We start from the raw sequence: 23,993 nt of genomic DNA on the forward strand, positions 1-23,993 counted from the left end.
TTGTCATATATTTGCAAACGTTTATGGGGCATACATTCATAAATAAATTGTAGCAACACTTCACCGCATATGGCTTTTTGTTCTTTGAACAACAGTCTCTAAATTTATCTAGCCTAGATATTCAGATGACCAAATAGAGAACAGGCAGGTAACAGATTTTATTCCCTTCTGGGGAAAAAAAAACAACAACCCAGCACTTTCACAAACATCTGCAAACAAAGACACGCACACTCTCTTGTAGTGGAGCAAATGACAGGCTTATTCAAAACTTGGACAATTCTGAAAGACAGCTGAGCGAGAGAGTGTTTGTAAGTTACACTGTGACTGCACAGAAGGCGCAACACATGAGCAGCACACTAACAAAGCCGCAACAGCAGACCTTCGGGCACAGTAGGTCACTCGTGTTTTGGAAACACAATGACTGTTGTTCACACAACAACACGGATTTGAGACATTCGTAAAAATTCACTTGTCTGAAGTGTTTTCTCTGCAGAAAGGGATTTGTGTGCATACATACATTTGAATGTATGTTCAATGTCATTTTGCCACATATGTTAAAAATCAAAACAAAAAACAACATAAAGAAGGATATACTCTTGCATCAACTGTGGCTTGAAAAATGGTGACGTTCAATTTAGCATCACCATTTCTGCAGCTACCAACAAATCATCACTGAAATAAGAAGGACTGGGTGCAAGTCATTATAGAGAAAACAGTAAAAGTGGTTCTTACTTTTACTGTGGGCATAATTTCCTACAGACAAGTCATTTACTGCAGTTCAGCCCACAGAAGCACAGTGGACTCATTTAGATGCTGTTTTAAATTCATTTTCTTTTATTTCAATTAAAGGAGAATACCGTTAAACTGAAAAATGATGTTACAGTTTTAGGCCAGGACACATTCCTTTTTCTTGATATTGGTGACTACCAAAGAAACACGTGAATCCATCTCTAATACAGCAACTGGTTGAAATCTTCCTAAGCACAGAAATACGGAGTTTTATTGTTGAAATTCATAGATATTCCATCTTGAATATTTATGTCATAAACTCTTGTAGTCAGAGAGGTTTTACTGTTTGTGCTTATGCTCAGCACCAAAATTGTGGAAATACAAATGAGACATATTGCATTCTCAAAATGTTTTCAGACATAACTATGAGCACAGTAAAACCCATTCGTGTAAAAACCAAATAAATATGTACATATAAACACCTCTGTAGTGTATATATAAACACATGTGTCGTAATTGCTTCCAAATAAATATCCATCAACTATCTGAGATAGCGAGAGGGCAAAATAGCCTTTTGGCTGCAGGGAAGGAGGTGGTGTTTGAATAATAATAATAATAAGTGTTTACGAGGACGAGCCGACACTGGGGAAATCTCTCTTTGAAAGACATTAAAAGACATTCATGCTTATTTATTAGGACATGTAAGCAACAAATATTTCATTAAAATACACAGAAAGCTTTATATTTTATTTACATGCATTTACACAATTCTGTGTGGATGGTGCATGCCTGCGCGTATTTGTTGGAAGAAGAGGGCTGCTTGTATAGAGTAATCTTGCACACACACACACACACACACACACACACACACACACACACGCAGAGAGAAAGACTGTAAAACCAGGCCAAGGGAAAGGGAGCTCTAGCTGTTTGCTTTAGCCCAGGAAAAGTCTCCCTTTTTCGTGCCATTAATCTTATGAGAAGTTTCTTACTTCTGAGATTTTGTTCTCACAATTTTGATCTAAATTTATTCATATGAACAAACAATTTTGTGGGTTTGATTTGGGAAACAGCAAGGTGCACTGGGAACTTTCGGAGAAAAATGCTCTCAACAGTTTTTTTTTTAAAGTAAACAAGGCAATGAACTGTTATACCCTGTAATGAGTCATATCATATGCTTCAATAGTTTCAGTGGGACCCAGTGTCAAATATGTTTTTCAAGTAATAATTATAAAAAAAGTGTCTATTTTTCCACTGTAAATCAACAACGCTCAGGCACATGGGATGTGATGCATTTCACATTACTGGCAGAGGAAATATTTGCAGTGAAATTTTATGGTTTATCGTGTTTAAACAAAGATTCCCTCCTGAGTTTTCTTCCATTTGTGCATGCAGACAGTGAGATGCATTACTGGACTAAAGCCTATTTTATATTAAAAATAGGATGGATAAAAAAATAACTGAACAGCTTTAAATATGCAAATATACAGAAATTCTTTAATAGAAAGGCACTATTCTATTTTAAATCTTTCAGGGCCAAAATATTATAATAATTAGTATTTAAAGAAAAATTAGACAGGACCGTATGTAAGCATGCAAGTTGCGCTGGGCCAACAGTATACCTCTTGTGCATCTCCAAGGAAGCATCATAATTACATGAGTGCCTTGTCTTCAGTAAAAAACAGTGACTGTTTTCTTTTGTCCTCCTAGGATTTTTGGCTGACTGGTAGCTAAGATTGTATGTTCGTGTTATACAGTGTTATTATTACATATCTTTGCAATATTAAGATGCAGTAGAAAATGAAAGCAATAAGTCTTCTTTTTTCATTTGTGACAGTGTTCATGAAAAGTTATGACTACAAAAACTTATCTTGACCACAAAAATGCAGTGATTTAGCAGAGTAAGCGTGAGAGAGGTAGTGACCAGCTTGGCGCTGACTGTGCTCAAGGCGTCACAATGGGCTGTCTGTTTGATAACGGATCAGATTTACCTCTAAAAGACAGAATTTGACAAAAGGCTTAGCAAACAGTTCTGGGAATACAACACTGAGTAAAAGTGTAGAAGAGCAGTAAATGGATGTAGAGCACATTGTTGTGTAGACTGGAAGTGTTTTACTGAAATGTATCTTTTATTACAAGCATTATTTGAAAGAAGCCAGATGAAACCCGTTTAGAGCCAGCTGTTTATTATGAGACTCTTGAGAAAATAACAGCAGAAGAGCGCTGCATACACAGTTGTAACCTGTGGATCTGTGGTACCTATTACAGTCTCTTGTCTGCAGTCTGTGTTGCCATGTGTTCTCTTATATGTCAAATTATGTTTACCACATTTCCTTCCTTTGTACACATTAGGTTTGATCAGCTGTAAACACAATTAGCTTTTGTTTAGGCTTCAAGAGAGCATGATATTTGAATGCTAAAGTTTATTGCTTAGTTTGCCTTCTGTTACAGGTAACCTGAATGGAAAAAACAATGGGATCATTGTAATGATCTCATTTTTACTGATAGCATTGTTTTGAATTTTCCCTCTTTTCCTTTCTAAGTAATCTTCTGTTCAGTTAAAGTACAGGTGTCTCACCCCCCAAACAAAAGTATTTCCACAGTTTTGACAGAAAGTGCCATTTTCTCTTTTAAGAAATGACATGACTGCAAAATGTATTTGTTACATTTTTACCATTATGCAGGCAGGATGTTTAGTTTAAAATTCATCACTATTTCATTCTCCCCAAAAAGTTAAGATAAGATCAGATAAGATAAGATAAGACTATTGATCCCACAACGGGGAAATTTTTGCGTCACCTCAGCTCAGGTACAGATATCAGAAGGAAATACAAATAAGTACAATCAATGAAAAAAGTAAGATAATACACTATATACAATGGTAGCATACACAGTATGTGATTATGGATATTGTTGGAAATATGGAAGCCATAAACTATATAGCTTGATATAGCTATTGTACCACTACTATTCCTATTTATAGACATGTACACACACACATGTACACACTAAATATACATATGTATACATATACAGACATATATACCTGCACATGTCCATACACATGGAAGGTCCATTATGCATGAAGTTGGGCCATTCTATAAAATGCAAATAAATACAGAAGTAAATAATTAATTACATAGTTCCTAACATCAAAATTAAGAGATGTTTTTTTGAAAACTAAATGTTCAATTTAAATGTGATCCCAGCAAAGATTTTAAACACAGCTGCATTATATGCAGTGCAACACACCAGTCACTGTTTGTCAGGCCTTTTGTTTCTTGGGTTATCTCGGTGACTCGGGGCTTAGAGTTTGTACAGATACCGTAAACTCTGAAATGTGCTATCATCCACACTACTAAACGAAACTCCAGATAAAGTTTATAATGCTCGTTGCAGTTTCCATCTCTAACACTGTTTATACAGACACCCTAGGTATGCTGGGGAAGATGAGTTTTCCTATCATAGGGTAACAGACTGTATTTACTGAAAGTACAGCACAACCCTGCAGATGTACCAAGCCCCAAATGCAATCAGTACAAAAGCACTGATTGTTCATTTCTGCTCAGCACAAGCCCTTTTGACTCAAAGTGCTGTCTTAAGGCCACTGGCATGGCTCTCTTGGCAGTTCTAAGGTTAAAGACAGAAATTGATCTGGTTTGACTGTTACAGCTTACAGACTTTGGGCTGTCCCATATCAATGATGTGTGGTCCACAACTACAACTGGCAAAATACACCATCGACCTTTACGTTTGTTAATCTTTTACACGATTTGCTTTAGAAGGTGGATTTAATATTTGTGAAAATATATTGATACTATGTTTCCTGTACCCTTCATTTTACACACAGGCAGAGCTACAACGGGCCAAATACAGCAACGTCCTTCGGGTCAGTTCAAATCTGAAAGATCCTTTTCATGAGTTGGTTCATACGGTGGATTTAACATTCTTGAAAATATATTGATGCTGTGATGCTGTGTGTGCACCCACCGTGCACCATACTTCACCATACAAAGACTTAGAACGAATAACACCTAATAACTTTTAAAGTCATTGCATTACCTTATTTCATTAACAAGTTTTTTTTTAATTAACTAATTTAGAAGCAGGATATTCCATGCCAATTTGACATTATCCAACAGTTATTAAATTAATAGGTGCTGCAGTTCATTAATATTCTAATTAGCAGTTTCATTAACAGCTATCTGATCACAGGTTGTGTGTGCATATGACTGTTTCACTAGCTGTTTTGTACTGAGATCTATGAAGCATTTCCCCTGCCTTAGTCAAAGTAGTAGCAATTAGATGCTTTTCCTTCTTATGAGATACATAAAGAAGAATCTGTGCTGGTCCTTCATCATTCTTCTGCTTCTTTTAAGTTATTATACTTAATTGGTGCCTAATGTTCAGGATGTCTGGTGAAGTGAAGCACACCTCCCTGCAGGTTTAAGCATGTGACTTGCACAATGTACCCTTTCTCATTAACTTTGACCCACCAGAGTTTCTTACTGTAGCTAACAGGGGATTTAAGCCTTTTTGTCTCGGCATCACTTGCATATGAAACCAGAAGGCTTTTGCTGTCTTGAGTCATTTCCCTGGCTTATCTCCGATGGACACCAGTGCTGTCTTTTGGACAATTCGAAATGCTGAAATGTATTGGCTGATAATCACGGATACAGTGTTTGAATGAGACAAACTCTACTTCTACTACTGTATATCTTACTCTAACAAAATTCCACCTGTTTTCCTTTGAAGTCTTTGGATATTATTAGCTTTTTAAAGTGAAGGTTGTACACAACCTTTTGTTGGATATTTAAAATCTTGAAAGCTTGCTGTGTCAGAGGTGTTTTAACCTCTAGTTAAAAACATTGAATTTTGCAGGTAAAATATAACTGCACAATTCAAGGACATGAGCTATACTTGTGCAAACATCACCACACTTCTTTAGTATGGATTGTGCGCTAAGGATCGCCAATCTTTGCACTGGTCTATTAGTATTGACACTGAGAGTGGAAAACAAGACCCCTCACAGAATATTGATGCCAGTAAGGCAGTATACAGGATGATTTGTACTGCACATGCTTCCTCATTGATTGTTTATTACAGCTGCACACTATGAGAAGAAAAAAAAAAAACGACTCATCCATCACCCACCAGTAATGAGTTTTTACATACAGGCTCTGTTTAGGCCATAGGCATTTCAAATGGGCTGTCTCTAAAAAAAAGACAAAGATTGAGCAGCAATCATGGCTTATTATGTGACTACACCGAAGGACTAGAGAGTAAAGGAGGCTGATGCTGGATGGTAGACAGAGAAAGGAGGTAGTGGATGGCGTAGTGGCGAGTCTTTGTTGCAGCTGGGGACCTTTGCCTCAAGCTACTCTGTAGCCTTTCCCTACAGCTGGATCAATGATAGTGCTTTATCAAAGGGTGGCAAAGACTAATGTGCTCCTCTAAAATTGCAGACATGAATCCTGGTGTGTGCTATGTATGTACACTAATGAGCTGTGCTGCTGCATGTTGTCGTGGTGATTACCATCTCCTCTGGAGATTGATCCTATCAGGGTAAGAGCAGGAAGGAAAGAGGAAGGTGACCAACAACAGCAGCAGCAGCAGCAGCAGAAAAACAGCATGGCACTCTACCCTGGCATCACATCCTCATCCCATGTGCGCCTCATGTGGTAATTAAGTTGAATTACACCAGCTTTTCATTAGATGAATGTAAATCCCAGCATGGAAATGGGAATTATTCACAGCTGTTTTTTGTTCCACAGGTTTTGGCTCTTGTCGCTAAGTGGAATGCTAAAGATGGGTTATGTCCTGACAGCTAATGATAACAAAGCCAAGTACCCCTTGCCCCCTCAGGACCCACTCTTCAGCCAGATGTGTTTTGACTGAGCTAATGAAAATTTGCCAGGCAATTTTATATGTTTGACTTGATGCCTGAACCTGTAGTGTAGGTCTGAATCCATAGAAGCTCCATTAAAGTGAACACACTTCATCTCATAATCGATATCCCAATACACAAGTGAGAAATGGCATCATTTTTATTGATGAATAGCCAGGAAAGCTCTCAATAGACACTTGAAGAAAGGTTTGTCTTCATCATGTTGTGTGTACTTGTGTTTTGATGTGCTGCTGCTCGACTGCAACAAACATGACTTCAAGGGATTAGAAGGCTCCCAAATGATATCTGATGTAATTATGGAGACGCATTTAAGATAAAATATGAAAAGATAAGACTGAAATCATCTCTGTGGAGAAATCATTGAAGCAACAAGGAGACCTAGGATGCACGCATGGGAGAAAATAGCACATGAAAATAAAATACAAATTTGCTTAAATGGAGTGTAGACAACCTAGTACAATTGCTGTATGATACATTTTTATTTGTGGAAATAAAAAATAAAAAATAGGGTTTTGGCAGAATGTGGTTTACTGTAATCAAAATTTTAAAAAGTCATGCCTTCTGTTACATAAATATAAAATGTACACACAGAAATTCGCTATTTTCTGAAATTCCAACTGTCAACCGAGACACCAGAGGTTGTGCTTTTTTTGGTGTGTGTCGTATACATTGACAGTAACATGGATCGCGGTAAGGCAGAGCCGCTGAATGAAATGAGATTTGCATGTTTTGCTGTGGAGACACAACAGGCCTGTTGTACACAGTCTGTCATTTGCAATCTGGTCGATCTGCAATGAATAGCCTGTTCCGCAGGGCTGCCTCCAGAGAATGGAAGCTCATACAGTTCTAAAGCCTAAAACAACAGAGAAGAATCTCTCATATTGTATCTCTGGGTATAAATTTACATTTCTAATTTCTCTGGCGTTTAGCAGGCAGCCCCACAGGCCAATACAGATGTCTCTGGCAATGACCTAACTCTTCATTAATATGTATGCTGACAACCAACCAAAAAGAATAATAAAATTGCCCTTCTCCAGTTACAGTTTCTCTGGGCTCCCGGAGCACCAGGGAGCGTCAAAAGCTGTCCAAGTGTAGATCATGAATTCTCCTCTTCTATCATCTCCTCCTGTCTTCTTCTCGATCCTTCTGAACCAAGTGGGGTGGTCGGCTTTTCTTAAGAGACGTTTTAGAGGATACCTTACCGACTTCTCCCTTAATGTAATTATTTAAGTATCAGAGCTCACATCATACCATGTCAGAGAGGAAACTTCTTTTGTTGGAAAGGAGGAAACAGTGATGTGATTGTTCAGGGTTTTTCTTTTTTTCTCTTTTTTTCTTCAGTCACATCTTAGACAAGTTAACCTCTTTAATTAAGAGTACTTAGCTGTGTGGGCCCGGATGGGGCAGGAAGCGATTGTTGAGACCCTGCCAAGCTGGATCGGATTTCTCGGCAGCCCATGCTTCCAGCCAAGGCTGAATGGGAGGCTGGCTTGTCAGCAGATGCTGTGCTTAGGGATCAGTGTCTCTCTGTTGGGTTACAAGAGTCCTTTTCCTTAAGACAAGAGAGAGAAAAAAACCCGAGAGGACGAGTAAAGGGTGTAGTGGCGAAACAAGGATGAGGGGAAACTTGTATTGTGAGATATGTGCTCTGATGTTAGAAACTGTATACTTGGCATAGGCTGTCAGTTTGTTTCTGGCCCAGTGAGCATGTCAGCACAGCATTGTCCTCTGTGGGGATATCATCAGTAGCAGTGCAGTATATCAAAAATCTTCTTAAGAATACGACACAAGCCAGTCACTTTGCCTGAGAGAAGGAATTTGCCTTAAATGCTTCAGTGTTCTACAGCAGTGGGAGAACACGGTTTATTACTACTTACATGTAGTCTAGGAAAAAAAATCAAAGAAAACAAGCTCTGTTACAGAAATTTGATGTTCTACTTTAACACTGTGGTATGCTGTGACTAATACGTGTTGAATCAGGCGCACTTACATGACTGCCAAAAATAAATATGAATACTCTGCATGTATAAAAGATAAGTGTAGCACTGTTTTGAATTTTTCAGTCCCATATAATGAATCGCAGTTCTGAATCTTCTGTTCCTGCAATAATAGCTTCCAGTCTGCTCCGTTGGCATGGTAATTTCATCCAGCGCGTAAACCCAAAATGAATACATACGTCATGTGGTTTACATGCTGTATCTGTATTAGTTTCACCAGTGTTCCAAGAATGACGCCTCTAATTTCACTTTTTGATTTCCTAAATATCCTTTATGCGTGTGGTGACATGCGATGTTCTAAAGGGACAACCCAATAATCTCCAAGTTTATTGGTCTGTGTGCCAGACGCAGGAGTTTGAAGACTGAATTTTTCCAGCGGACAAAGAGACACAGGAAAATATGGTTACAGCTAAAGAAGCAAACATGTAACAGCTGGTGGGGGGAAAAAATCTGTCTATGCTTTTTGTGTTTTGATGCTAAGATATATAGCATAAAACCACAAAAAGCATAGATTACTGTATGAGTGTGTGAGCACAATAAAAAAAAACCCCAATATATTTCTATTAAAATGTCTTACATAAAATTTCTAATTAAATGAAGTAATCAACACACAGATGGTCTTCCCTAGATGCCCCAAACTGACAATATGCCTTGTCCATTATCTCCTCAGTGTGACTTCTTCTTTACATCCAAGTTGAACCTGGCTGTCCTCTAAGTGTATCAGTGTAACAGAAGCACACCCATATAGAGTTTCCCTGTCATGAACTAACATATACACACCGGGGTCTACGAGAGTTCAAAGTTCTTGGGTGTCCTGGGGGACAAACCAGAGTGAAAGGCTAGGCTTTTTTTGGCCTAAATTACTTGAAACGACTTTAAAATTATACCCTCCAATGTCTAGACTCTTTTAAAATGCACTACATGGCAATACCAGCCATTAAAAAGAGGCGTGTGTCTGTGCAGTGAAATCTTCATTAGGACCATATCTTATTTTTAAAAGTCCTGAAGGAAACATTTAAAATTTGCACCTGCAGATGTCACTTAAGTGTTTCCTGTACACATTCGGTGATCAGAGGAAGATCACAAATGAAATGGATGACTGTGTCTAACTGGGAATTCTCTTTGATCTACAATCAATCTCTACCATATGAGCTGGGGTTTTTGTTGAGGGGAAAATTGAGAGGGATGGCAACCTCATTTCCCAAGTTTACCACAAAGTTCAAGCGTCCATAACCTGTGGTCAGTGCCTTCTTGTATGCTCTCGTTATGCCTGCCCGCTCTCCTCTGCCAGTGCTTGTTTCTTCTTTTTTGTATTACTCTGTACTCTTTCAGGGATATAGTGACCTTGCAGGGCCATGGAAGTACTTATATTTTGAGACCTTTGAAACTAAAGGTGGCAGCCTCACTCATAACTTTCAGATTAACGACTAACCACATACAACATGACGTATTTCCAGACTATAGTACTTGAGCCCATTCCCTTATTCTGTACCTTATGTTATACATTTATCAATTCATGCCAATGTTGCATAGGGGGAGAAAAATTTATAAAAGGGGAAAAAAACAGAAATATGAAGGGTTTTTTTTAAGTTGTCTGCACCTACAACAGACCTTGTGAGTTTTGCTATTCAGCATGTACATAGATATTTTTGCATCTTGAAATGTTCAGTGTCAATGCCGGCAGCAGCAGCAGCAGCTCAATTGAAATGGAAAAGTATTCTGAAATCACAAAGTGGCTCTAGCTAGCTGCCTGTGAAAGCACTCAGGCTCATCTGGAGCTGTGGGCCACAGCAGTGGGGAATTCAAACCCCACCTGTAACTCATTATACCAAGGCCCAGCACTATATGCACCATCCACATTTTGATCTTTCTCCATTTCATCTGAAATAAGTTCCATGAAAAAGAGCAACAGATTCAGGGTGTTAGTGTGTACGGCTTACCAGCCGACACAGCTGCCTACACTGACTTCCTTTCCCCCCTATTAGCTAGCCCCTGACTGGGGAAGATTAGAGACAGATTGCAGCTTGGGACTCCAGCCTCTCTGTATTGAGAAAATGACAAGGAGCAATCATCGTCTCTAGTCTTCTGATTTTTTTTTTTTTTTATGACTGTTTATTTTCCAACTAAAGAAAAGGATTGAGACCATAATTCAGCAGCATGTTTTTGGTTTGCCATTTTTCAGGAGGATCAAAATACGTTGCTAAGTTGGGCTGCAGTTGCAATAATCGTACCTGTACGCACACACGCACGCACACACACACACAACAAAGATTTGTTTCTGTTATGAACAGGGGAATGTGTCATTCACTATTTAATTCATGGCAAGGAGTTAACAAGCAAATTGAAAGATTAAATATCCTCCTTAATTCTCATTTCATATTTTCCAGCATATTTAATCTCTGTGGAATGGTTGCATTTTACAAATGCATGGATCCCCAAGGCAGAGATTTCAGGTTTGGCTTTTCCTGTCTGATAAATATAATGCTCAAACCTTGGCATTGGTACTGACTGGGCTCGATTCCAGAAAGCCCCAAAATGCTCCAAAAATTTCAAAGTCCATTTGAACCGTAACATTAACATTAACAAGCGAGCTGCTTGCTTGAGTCAGATGGACTGAGTTAAATAAAATGAGCTGTACTAGTATCAATATTATGTAAAGCATTTAATGGGGGTGCTAATAATGCTTTGCTGAATGCTGGTATACAAGAGTCAGATATGCTGTAAGCCAAATTACCTTTTGTGTCTTAGTTGAAAATTGTTCTATGCATCAATAGACAATTTCCCATTAAAATCTTGCTTGTCTTGTGCGTTTTTGTTTCCCTCATCAGCACAGTTAGTCATTTATTGCATCTTTTGCTAGCTAGACATTTTCCTTTGGAAGGCTACTTCTATCTCAGTATAAGTATTCAATTTATTCAGGTTTAATAAGTACTCAGGGTACAAACCAATTTAGTAATACAATCCCTTCCCTGGAAAGATCATTACATAACAATTTAACAAACAATGCTCTCCTAAGCCATAGAGGCGCATTTTATTGTTGTACATAAGCATTCATATTTTGCATTAGTAAATGCAAAGTCATTGATCCCATAATGTATTCTTATCACAGTTGTAAATATTGTCCACATTATTAAAGAAAAACAAACCCACAAGAAAATCCTTGTTTCCTCTTTTCCAGCCTTAAATAACTTAAAGTGATACAACATGAAGTCAGAAACATTTTTTTAAAAATCCCTGAAAAGGTGACTAAGAAGGGAATTTTTGCAAGTCCCTTATTGAGGAACTTACTATTTAACAAAAGTTAATGAGTTAGATAAAGTTTATAAAATTAGATGTTTTTGTCTTAGATGTTTTTAAAGAGCATTACATAGTTTACTTAGAAAATTGCTTTATTGTCTAATTTAGCCGGACTTATTTCTGGACTGTCTTATTTTAAGGCTCTTTTTTTGAGAGTCACTGGATTTAAATGTAAATGAAAAAGCGTTATAAATCAAACACATCAATGCCAGTTTTATTTATATTGCACGTTTCATTACGTGTTAACTCGTGTTTGTGGTTAAAGATAAAAATGATTAAGAGCTATGTAGCTCTACAATGTCTCAATGCAATAAAAACAACAAAACACAATTTTACAAAGAAATGCATATCAGTGACATTTCCCACCAGAGCTGTAAAACAAGGACTTATACATGTTATTTGTAGATGTAAATACATATTATTTGCTGTATTTGCACAGTAGTGATGGCAGGTGGTCAGATGCAGGAGTGTGGTTACCTACAGGAAGGTTTCCATGTGGCTTTCTGACCTTGGGCTCATTTCCTGTTGGCACACCCCTGCTGCACACGGGGGCCCTCTGTGAGATGACTCATGCTTGACCCAAACATATACAGGACATGCCTTGGTAGGCACACATCCTTGCAGTGTATGCACTGATACAATATGCATTTTTTGTGCTTAATCATTTATAGTTACAAAGTGGAGCTATTTCAGATGGAGCCAGTTCACAGCAAAGCTTTTAGCAAAAGACTTGTGGCGTTACAGACAGATGGACATTTTGAGCAAAAATACTTCCCACTGGGACAGATTCTTTGACAGCTGTAGTTCTCCTTGGCTTTACATCCTTCTCAATTAGCATCTTATGTTGCCATCTCACTTTGTTTTGCTGATCTAGTGCAGCCTGTCTTACACAAGGCAGGCAAGGCCTCATAAAAGGCTGGTTATGTGCTGTGAAGCATCGCTCTAACCACCACGTATGGCTTCAAACTTTGTCTCTGAATAGTCATTTTAAGTGTTGATCGAGGCTTTAGCATTGAAGGTTCGAAAATGGAAAATTAAAGTTATTCCGATGGGTTCTCAGTTTCTTGGATATGGCGCTGGTGGTGAAATGTGAAACTTGACACAAAGCAAAGGCATGTGTCGCACACGACTTAATGTTGACAAGTGTTTAAAAACCTACCAATAAAACCACTGGGAGAGTCTGGGCTCTAACTGAGAGCATTTCCTGTGGAGAACTGACACCACAGATAGTGTAAAAGCCGAACCCAGTCGAAACCAAAACACTGCAGCTTAGCTGACTGATCCTGCGTCTGTTTAAAATCAGTTGTGGATGAGAGGAGACATGAGTGCTGGAAGTCAAAGATGTATTTAAGATTTTATGCTGCTTGTTTAACCAGTGTGTGTTTAATTAAACACATTTGGAGAGAGCTTGTATTTTTTAAATGTTAAAACATAGTCTTTATGTGCAGGAAACCTCTGCTCCTTGATTTATTTGAGCTATTATAGCTGTGGTATAATCACAAGCATTTTAACTAGTGTATTTTCAACATTAGTAATAATTTTACAACTGGATAAAAATGTGTGACCTCAAAACTGCAAACTTAAGTTGAGTGTTCTTACATCTTTCTTACCATTTTAATTTTTGCTAATTTGTGCTAAGCACCTGGTCAGTACTCTGAATGTGCTGACACTCGCTCTTGCTGAAATCAAAATGAAACAAACATGCCAGTGTTCCTGCCAGACACCTTGTTTGAACTTCTTTCGTGGGCAGGTTAGAGTCTGAATGAACTCCCTGTGGAGTTGCCACAAGGAGAGTTGAGCTCGGCAAGGCCAGGTGATCTTACCTGCTGACAGATGATAGCTGCATTGTTCTCCCTGACTCCTCTGTTTGAAAAGTCCTCTGGATTCAGTCACAAATGCCCCCACTGCTTTGATACAGTTGCCTGGATACCAAGTCCACCTGGACTAGCATATGGTCACAGCATGCTGCTCTTCATGTGAGACAACTGCTCAGCCAAAACAGTCTTTTCCTCTGTCTATCGTCCCCTCCCTCCTCCTGTGTTTCTTTCTACCTTCCTATTGATATCTTACTTTTTTCTCTCTCTCACTTCTCCTGTGATATAATATGTAGAAATTATACAGCATCAACAAAGTTGCAAAGGTATATAGCATTGAGGTTTGATACTGTTATACTTTAAACTGTTTCTGAGGTCTTAATTCTGTCGCTGATGAATTTGGCCTGCGTGCCTCCAGCTCTAATCACTTCTGCAGACGGGCTGAGAATAGACATCTGCTTGACTCACCCTTCTTTTGAATACAGCCTGTGAAAGTTACAGTGACAGGCGGAGAGGTAACCGTACAGAGTAATTATATACCAGATGATGGATGGGTCATAGCCAGTGACTGACAGGACGGATATGGACTAAAGCTGCATTGCTCGGCCCCGTGGAGACCAGCTTAAAGTCGTACAGAACCAGGCAACTGAGATGAAAATTAATAGATCTTCTACAGACTGTCTGAGATGACATGGAGCAAACCGAGACAGTGTGGGCCCCAAGGGGAGTTTCATTGTAGAACAATAAGCTGCTAGTTGCACTAGAATGCATATCAGTTCCCTGACTGAGTCACTGATAGAGATAACGTGTTGTGCATCCTCATAGCACAGTGTGTTATTTAAGTTACTTGTACTGTAATACATTTCATAGTATGTAATACAAAATCTGTTTTCTGTTCTAGTCTTTTAAAAGCTAGTGAAAAGCCATTTTTTGGGACAAGGTACCTCTAGAGACCTTTTTTTTTTTTTAAGCAGACACACTCTTTCATATTAACTTCTAGGACAGTGTTTAGTCATTCTTAACTTTGGACTGCTGACCTGAATTTATTTTTGTGATTCTTTTTAGAGCAATTGCTTGTTTTTCACCTGTTTTGACTGAGACTTTTACTAAATGTTGGGAAAAAAAACTTGTATTTGTAATAGAGATGGCACGATACCACTTTTTTATGTCCGATACCGATACCGATATCATAAATTTGGATATCTGCCGATACCGATATGAATCCGATATAGTGTTTTTTAATCAACAAAACTGTTTTTTAAAATATCTTGCTGCATTTTGCAAGTCTGCAAGTTCATACTCAAGTTTAAAACAACAACTACACTAAAGCTATTCTGTTATACCTGTATACAAAAAAAATATTTCATAGTTCAGCAATACTGATCAATCTAATAAACTTAAACCTACACCATCCTCACTATTCTGGTATTTTAAAGAGTACTTAGCGTAAATATTAAGCAACCTAACTAATAGGGTTCCAACTCCCAGCAACAACAAAAATAAATAAATAAAAAATAGGGAACCACCCCTCACGCTCCACCTCATGATGCTTAATCGACGTAATCAACCTTAATTTGATGAAGTGTGAAAAAAATGCACAGAAATCAATTATTTTTCAAGAAATATTAAATAGATTCAGCATCTTTCTTCAACAAAATTGCAGACAGCACAGATGGTACCATCCCAAAGTAAAAAGTACTATAGCTTACTAGGGTATATATATTAGACTTAATAGTCACTATATACAGTAATTGACTTCTATTCATTTTACATCAAATTAAAACTTTGGCTGTCAGATAATTATTTATTAAAAGCTCGACATTTTAAATGAGAGTAAGAAAGAAAAGTATGTCTTTGTGCCCCCTTTTCCCTGTTCATGCCCTATCGGCCCCCCTGGCTAAACTTTGCTAGATCCGCCCCTGCACAGTTACGTCAGCTACATAGAAAAAGATCCTCGAGTAGAAAGTAATATTAAATAAATTCTAACAACAGCTTATCAAGCTTAAACGTGCTGCTGTTGTTCAGCCGCTGGTTTACTCTTTCTGGTGCAAAGTGGGCCAAAAACAAACAAGAGAGACGGACTCGCGACAGAAAAGCCGATCAGCTGATCATTAAGCAGTTTCATGATTGAAGTAGCAGCCGGAGAGCGAGAGGCAGTCGCTTGTTAAGCTTAACGCAGGAATGCTTTACAAACATTCAGAGATGGACTTACACACTTGCTTTACTTCTCTCGGGGATAACTTTGTCGGAGATGAAATGCCAGGTTGCTAGCGAAGCTCCACATGCTATCCAGACCACCGACAGGTCCCGCATGCCACAGCCGCTCTATCACGTGATGCATACTGCTCCGACGTGCTAACGTTCTGAGGTGAGTTACGGCGTGTGGCAAGTTTTGTGAGGTGCTTTCGTGATATTTAATGGATCGGATTACATTTTTTATTTTTCTCCGATATCCGATCCAGTAATTTAGGTCAGTATCGGACCGATACCGATACGTAATATCGGATCGGTCCATCTCTAATTTGTAATCAGATAGTCATTTTATCAAAATCATTGTCTCTCTTAGTCATTCATTAGTTTTCTCCTTCTCGTCTGCTATTGTGGTATGGTGACATCATGCTAAGCATGGGTGATCCACATTTACTTCTCTAAAGCAAGTTTCTGAGTATTCTGTAACTGCTCTTGTGTTGACCCCCAGCTGAACATACCAACCTTATTTTTATAGATTTTTTGCCAATAGATCAAACTGATTAATGATTAAATAAAATATTATTTTTATACTTCCAAGTTTGTTGCAATCAGTTAGATTAATCTGCCCAAACATGCGTTGAATGAGTGATTGTTCAAACAAGTTTGGGAAATATTATGTGTATTTAGCTAATCAACTGATAAGTATAATGTTCTAACTCCCAAGGTGACATGATCAAGTGTGCAACAAACTAAGTTGCGACAAATATGTTTTCATAAAAAGAAAATCAGCATTTATGAGCCAAAATGCCGTTTTGCTGATTGCAGCACTAGTGATCAAAGGCTCCAACAAGTTGGCTAGGTTCCCGAGTCCAAAATTATTTCATAAAACCCCAAAAAGTCAATGAGTTTCAAATTGATGCCAGGATACTCTGAATCAGATGAAGTAATCCAACAGCACCTCCTCAAGTAAATAAATAAAATAAGAAGACATATGGTTAAAAACCTACATTAATAAGCAAAATATTAATGATCCACTGATGGCACCAACGTGCTCTAGGTACAAACATAAAGCTTTGTTTGAAAAATCAGGATACTGTCTCGAGGCACTATGTCACATTTAAAAACGTTTCACCACAGTAGCTTTCATTGACTCCAATTGAGGATAAAAAGAAAAATTAAAAATATGTTGAAAAAAAAAGATTTAAAAAATGGGTGCCAGCTTTATTTCCCGACTGAAGCTCTAGCAAATTATCTATGAAAAATTCCTCTTTGAAGCCTTTAGACTATATCATTGCTTAGAATAATATATCTGCATACACCTAGAAACCTGAGTTAAGTGTGCCCGATATACTGAAAGGAACCCAGAGAGCAATAAGGTGTTTTTGCTTATTGTAGAATCTTGTAGAATTGTTGAGAAATGACTCTTCTTCCTCTTTGGCTGCTTTTCCATATATTTTGATTGGCTTTAATGGACAACGCAAATCTAAGATACATCTGGTGAACTTCTGTGATGTTGATCTGTGCCAGTTTTTAGGGGAATGAAGTTAGATTTATGACACAATCTAGGAAAAACCATGAGTAGGGGAGAGTGAGGTAAGATGAGCCACTTTTTACTCATGTTGCCCTGGATGTGAGAAAAAAATAACACAGAAATAGAATGATAACATATTCCTTTATTTCAGGATGTCTCCTTTCAAATGTAATGATCAGAATCTATGTCTGATGACGCTGCCCAAAATAATGACCTATTAAAAAAAAATGCTCCTTTGGCTCAACTTGCCCCAGATTAGGGGTAAATTGAACCTAGTCAGTGGGTAAACTGAGCCATCTTGGGGCAAACTGACCATGTAGTTTTTAAAATGTAAAACTGATCATATTGTGAAAACAAACCATTTTAACAGTTGTAAACCTGTGAGAACAAACCTGGAAACTGGTGGTTTCTAAACAAACCACCAGTTCAAAACCATTTATTCAAAAGAACTATTCAATATTCCAATGATCAAGGTTGCAGGGGAATATGAACTGTTGCTCCCTCCTTGCAGTTCCTCCAGCCTGTTGAGGTTGAGGTAGCTTCTTCAGCACATCCTTGCGTGGGAAAGATGCCTCATCATTTTCCTTGAACACAAACGTGGGTTTCTTACTGCTAGTGATCCCTCGGATTCTTCTGAGAAATCTGGCACTCACTTCGTTGTCTGCAAAGCTGTCAACCAGGCCAATGTAATGGTGGCTCCTGGATTTGGATGCAAATCTTACGATGACAAAGTCACCAACTACCAGGTCTGAGACATCTGGTTCACTTCTTTCATCGCTGGAACTCTCATACTCAGAAGTGTCTTCAAATGGGATGGGAACATCACTCTCCTCAGAGCTGCTTTCCACTGCAATTTTTGTCTGGGTTTGTTTCCTCTTCCACATTCCTTGCTTTTTGTGGATTATTTCTTTTTTGCCTTTCAGTTTATTTGTCCTTTCTTCATGGGCTCTCTCAATTGCCTGCTTTTCAGGTGTATCAGTCAGGATTCGTGTCTTCACACGCTTTCGATTTGTTTGTTTCCTGGGCTGCTGACTTTTGGGGAAGGGTAGAATATCAGTGGGAGACACATATCGAGCATGGTTGGGGTCACTTCGTGAACCACATGCATGTACAGGGTCTGGTGAAGGTAGCTCAGCAGAAAGAGAGGCTGAAACCACAGGTGCAACACCTTCAGCGGCAGGCTGCTGCTCCAGGTTGGGCCTGTCTGACACCATGGATGGCTCAAACTCTGCATCAGAGAAGATATCTCTGTTGTAAGGGAAAATCCCAGTGGCTCTAAATCCCGAGGAGATATTTCGTGGTGTCATTGCTGACATGAAAGCATCATTCACACAACCAGCAATTTGGTATATGCTGGCAGTTTTGCCTGGGTTGGACCTCATCGGAGCCCACTTGTTTTTTTCCTTTTTCTGCCACTACCTGCTTTGGTGTCTGTACTGTTGTTACACCTGTTTCGTCAACATTAAAAATCATGTTTGGGGGGAATTTATACCTGTCAAACAAAAAAAGAGCAATGATGATTAGTTAAATTTTTAAGTAATGCAAAAAATGTTAGCTGAGAGTACGCATATTTATTCACTTAACTGTTGTTTGTAGTTGTCATAAATAGTTATTAATGTTTTCAATTAGATAACTTCTGTTACCTGTCGATCACTTTAGCCAGATTGTCAAAGAACTCCCCAACTGTAGTCTTATTGAAGGCTGTAGCTCTTCCCAAAGATGTTGCCTCAGGCATACGGCAAGAGAGATGGTGGCGTGCCAAAAAATTCTTGAACCATTCTTTACCTAAAAAATGTAATGGTAAAGTAATAAACTACACAAAATACATTAGTCTGTGCCAACCTACTGAAATGTTGTTTCTTGCACTTCCTACCGGCTAAACCTTTCTCTGTCCAGTTGCTGGGAGTAGGAATGTTGTTTCTGCCTGCCAATTCTAATGCCAGTTCACGGCATTTCTTTGGGGAAATGCCATGGAACTGCTCTGCAAGCTTCTTGATATGCTCTGATAGCTCCTTCTCCACCTCCTCAGAGAAGACTCTCTTTGCTGAAGCTGTTCCACTATAGCCAACTGATTTGACCTCCTGTGTGTCCCTCTTTTTAATATATCTCCTGAGTGTTGACCTGTCAATTTGTCTTTCTTTAGCCACTGATCTTATGGACTTTCCTCCCTTGACTTCACTCGCTGCCCTTTCAATCTCCTCCAGGGGTGTTGAGCCCCAGCTGGTCTTCCGTCTGTAGGTCCTTGGCATGATATCTTTTCTATAATAGTTAACATATGACAAATACAACAAAAGGGTTCAGTATACTGAACTAAAATACTATTTAATAAGTCAGAGCCTTAAATAAATTTCAGTGCCTTATGGTGGGGTAGGTTGAACCATTGGATCAATTTACCCCATAGCCTTTGGCTCACTTTGCCCCATAGCCACCATTTTGAAAAAAACGGGCTAGCTTAGCAATTTAGGCTAATCTTTAGAAAACTTCTTCAGATGATATTATATTTTAGAAACCCACCAACATGTATAATATATCATCTTAGACACAGATACATTTGTTTTAATATTACAGTCAATTTACCTGATAGGCAGAAATTTTACTTTGACAAGCAAAAAACATTTTTTTGTGTAATACAGACTTACCCCTTCTCCAATGTGCTCCTCTTTAATATAGCAGGATGGAAATGATGAGTGCTTCCTGGATTTATGGTCACATGACAAAACATGTACACAGTTACCTAGATACAAGGGGTGGTTCAACTTACCCACTGGCTCATCTTACCTCACTCTCCCCTACCTAAAAATCTACCGTGTGACAGTATATACAGTATGTAATATGTATAACCTGCCATAAATATGTTTGGTCTCTACTGCTTGATTTTCTTGTAACATATCTTTCTTTCTTTCTTTTACTATATGTAAGGATTAGTCTAAGAGATTGTTTCATCCATGTCAAAATGACCAAATTTGAAGACATCTAGTTTAGAAACCAGTAAGCAATTCCTTGCTGTAAAGGACAGTTTCTTCTTTCTTCTTCTTTTTTCTCTTATTACTTTATTTTGAACTGCAGTTTTATCTCACTGTTTCTACAAAAACATCCCAACATTTTTCTCCGGGTGGTTGCGGCTCATGAGCCACATGAATAAAACATGACTTGGGTGCATCGTTTAGCCGATTCCACATCAAATCTTGTTGGGCTCAGCTTGAATAATGCAGATAGGTCTCATCGAAAAGGTCATTGGATATTACCTTTCATTTTGAGCTTTAATGTGTTTTCTCCAAACAGGTGGTATCTATTGAAAACAATGTACAGTCAGCAGGCTTCTCCAGAATCACTCAGGTAGAACCGAATAAAGAGATGTAGAATCTCTCACAGTTACAGGCGGCAAGTTAGTTTCACTGGTATCATTAACCCTTTAGAGCCGATCGGAGCGGGAACGCTCTGTTATGCGTAACTATTTTTAAATCCCAGTAGCACTGCAACCACGTAAGCTAGCGCAAAAAATTTTTTTGCATATGAAACCGGAGGAGTTGTACTTACATCAGCTTGTCCTAGGTCACAGTTTCCTTCCACATAAAGCTTTGCAAAAACTGCATAAAAAGCGCTTGCAGGAACAAAAACATAATATTCCAGAAACACGCTTTACCGATCTGATCAGCTGTTCAAAACACTTCCTACGTTGGAATAGACGTCAGCGCGAACTTTTGCATTTCCGCCATTACCTGCCCGAAACCGGAAGTGACGTCATTTTCGCGGAAATGTAGTCTTTTTTGCGATCAGGGCCTCAGGGCCTATACTGCTCTTTTTAAAAGTTATCTTTGACTTTATGACTTTCTGTGTCGTTTCTGGGATTCTTAGGACTCATATTGCACTGCTGGAAATAGTTTATTTTGATGCATATGCTGCTTTTTTGCAAATTTGCAGTATAATATTTATTTTCATTTTTCCTGCAGTGTATAAAAATTGGTGTATTTCAAAAATAAAACTATGAAGACACTCAAAATAAATTTCCTGTGGTGGGAAACTATTTTGTGCAACTTTTTTGTATTTACAGTTTTGAGGGATAAGACTCTTAAATTTCTCTAACTACAAATATATGTTAAAAAATCAAAAACGATTTTCAATTTTTTTGTAGTTTATTGCACTTTTTTGCAATTTATGTAATTACTATGCACTTAATGAATACATATTATTAAAATCTGGGCTATAATGGTTGTATTGATGTATAGCAACTTGAAATGCTCCCAAAAATGGCTCCACAGCATGTAAAAATATAATATAAGCTCTGGCGGACTTGGTTCTATGGTAGGTCTTAAAGGGTTAAGAAAAACTAAAATAAAATGACTAAAACACAAATGGGAAAGGGAGCTACATTTGAATATTACAGCTACATCTTCAACATTTTAATATTCCTTTAATTGCAAATCATACAACTAATGATAACAAATTGAGTTTTTGTTGTATTTAGAAGTCTTCAGGCTGTCTTTGGTTTGCCCCAAGCCACAGATCTCATCATTGGTAATTCCTGCTGATGCTGTCCTAAAGTGATTATGTTAAGTCTAAATAATTTTTGTCACCCTTATTTATTTCGGCTAATGTGTCCCAATTTGCCATGCCACCTTCATGAGCCTCGCCCATATTGCACTAAATTAAACAATCATTTCTAGAATCATAACGGGCTACAATTAGTTAATTAAACAAGCAAGAGCAATTAGGAGGTGAGGCAAACAATGCATCATGACAGGAAACAGCCAAGGGAGTTCTTCCCCTGTCAACATTGATTAATTCAGCTGAACATTGAACTTATTTGTCCCAGTGAGAACAGCGCTTTTGACAGCTCACATGTCACTTAGAATTTGCCTCACATCCAGCCACAGATGATACATTATAATATTGATACATTCTCCGGATGGTGCAAAGAGGCATTTTCTTTAAGTAGTGGTTTCTGGTCAAATGGAAATGCCCCATGTAGTCTCTTTTACCAGCTGCTCAGTGGTAGTCAGAGACTTCCAGCATCCTCAGCAGCAGGTGTTTGACAGGTAATTTGCTGCTAATTTATTTGCTGCTTTATATCATGTGGCAGTCGGGGGCAACAGTAGATCTTGGGTCATAGTTCAACCTGGACATCCTGTAAAAGTGTCACCGAAGAAGATTGGCTTGACGATCTCCTCTGAGATGGATGGAGTAGCTGGAGGGAAATGAGAGAGTTAGATGAAGAGAGGGAGACTGAGTAAGGAAAGAAACTGTAGACAAAGGGGCAGAAAGAGAGACAGATAAGAGCACCAGAGTGGAAAGATTGCCCATGGGTAAATTCACGCCAGCCGAAGGCTTCCAGACAAAGCGTCAGAGGTTGGTGGAAATGTGTAAAAAAATGCATTTGTAGCTTCAGCTTTGGGTAGCAGTGAACTAGATTTTACTGACAGCAATTTCCATTTCCAGGTTTAGGAGAGCACAAACACAGCACCTACACTCGGCTGGCATAGAAATCCTTCAAATGCAGCATTTTTGGCAAAGAGATGACTGTGGGGAAAAAAACAGCTTTTCAGTTATCATGTGTCTAATTATGAAAATTTCTAGTACTCCAGATTAACATTACTTTATTTTTATATATTAATCTTTAGTTACGTTCCAAATATCAAATTATTCTGTTTACAAAAAACTAATAGAAGTATTTTAGTTTGAACAATTTCAGCTGAGTATCAGAGACTGGGCCGCTGTAGTTTGCTTCTTCAGCCACATAACAGCCTTTCTATTGATCTTTTTTTTGACTAATGCTGATTGATCTTGCTTCTAGATCTATACCCTCTCTCTGCTCAGATGGCTGGAATCTTGTCAGCTGCCTGTTTCTCCTCCATTGGGTTGTCCTGTCAGCTTTTACACAACCTTTGTCACCAGAATTATCTTTGCCTCTCCCCTTCAGTATTCATTTCTACCTTTCACACCCCATAATACCAAACAGGATGGGATTTCTGGTTAATGGCCAGTACAGTGGCTGTCCCAACCAATTAGAGTATGATAGAATTTTTGTTCGAGCAGGCAGACCTAGAGAGTTTATCAAATCAGAGTAATCTCTTTGAAGCTCAGCCAAAGAAGTTTCTTTAGCATGACGTAAAACTGGGTATGTAGGGTAGGTGATGAGTGGAGGTGTGGCCACAAAACTGCTGTGTGTGATGGGATATGGTGGTATGCTGGCCACAGTTCAGTTGTGTGTATCTCAGATGCCTCAGGACTTTGTAGTAGACCTCTGCATTGCCAGTTTCACTGTCTGGGAGGATTTTGTAATGTAAGGCTCTGTAAATGTCAGAATAATTGACAACCACGGTCCTAGTCTCGCTGTCCACCTGACGTGCTGCCTTTGGAAACAGTGGACTTTTCAATTGAAAAGTGCTCAGACAGCACTGTAGACCCAGCTCTCATTACCAGTGATGATCCTTCACACAAAATTTGAAAAAGAGGTTTCTGTTTTTGTTTGTGCAAGTTTGAGATCCATGGTGAAATTCTAAAACTCACAGTACAAGCGCTCATAACAG

The 23,993-nt window shown here is 38.5% G+C and overlaps 1 protein-coding gene across 1 annotated transcript; it reads right to left on the reverse strand.

Moving 5' to 3' along the window:
* Nucleotides 1–17,588: 17,588 nt before the first annotated feature.
* LOC113016374 (uncharacterized) lies at nucleotides 17,589–19,500 on the reverse strand. Its single transcript, XM_026159160.2, has 3 exons — nucleotides 19,340–19,500; nucleotides 19,110–19,251; nucleotides 17,589–18,958 (listed from the first exon to the last, which is right to left on the reverse strand). Exon 3 carries the CDS (start codon nucleotides 18,846–18,848, stop codon nucleotides 17,916–17,918), a length of 933 nt encoding a protein of 310 aa, XP_026014945.2. The 5' UTR covers nucleotides 18,849–18,958; nucleotides 19,110–19,251; nucleotides 19,340–19,500; the 3' UTR covers nucleotides 17,589–17,915.
* Between the last annotated feature and the right edge of the window lie 4,493 nt (nucleotides 19,501–23,993).

This window comes from Astatotilapia calliptera, chromosome 12, assembly GCF_964374335.1.
Source record: "Astatotilapia calliptera chromosome 12, fAstCal68.1, whole genome shotgun sequence".
NCBI classification, from domain to species: Eukaryota; Metazoa; Chordata; class Actinopteri; order Cichliformes; family Cichlidae; genus Astatotilapia; species Astatotilapia calliptera.

Excerpts from the sequence above, each read along its gene's own strand:
- LOC113016374 (XM_026159160.2), bottom strand. The coding sequence starts at position 18,848 with ATGAGGTCCAACCCAGGCAAAACTGCCAGCATATACCAAATTGCTGGT.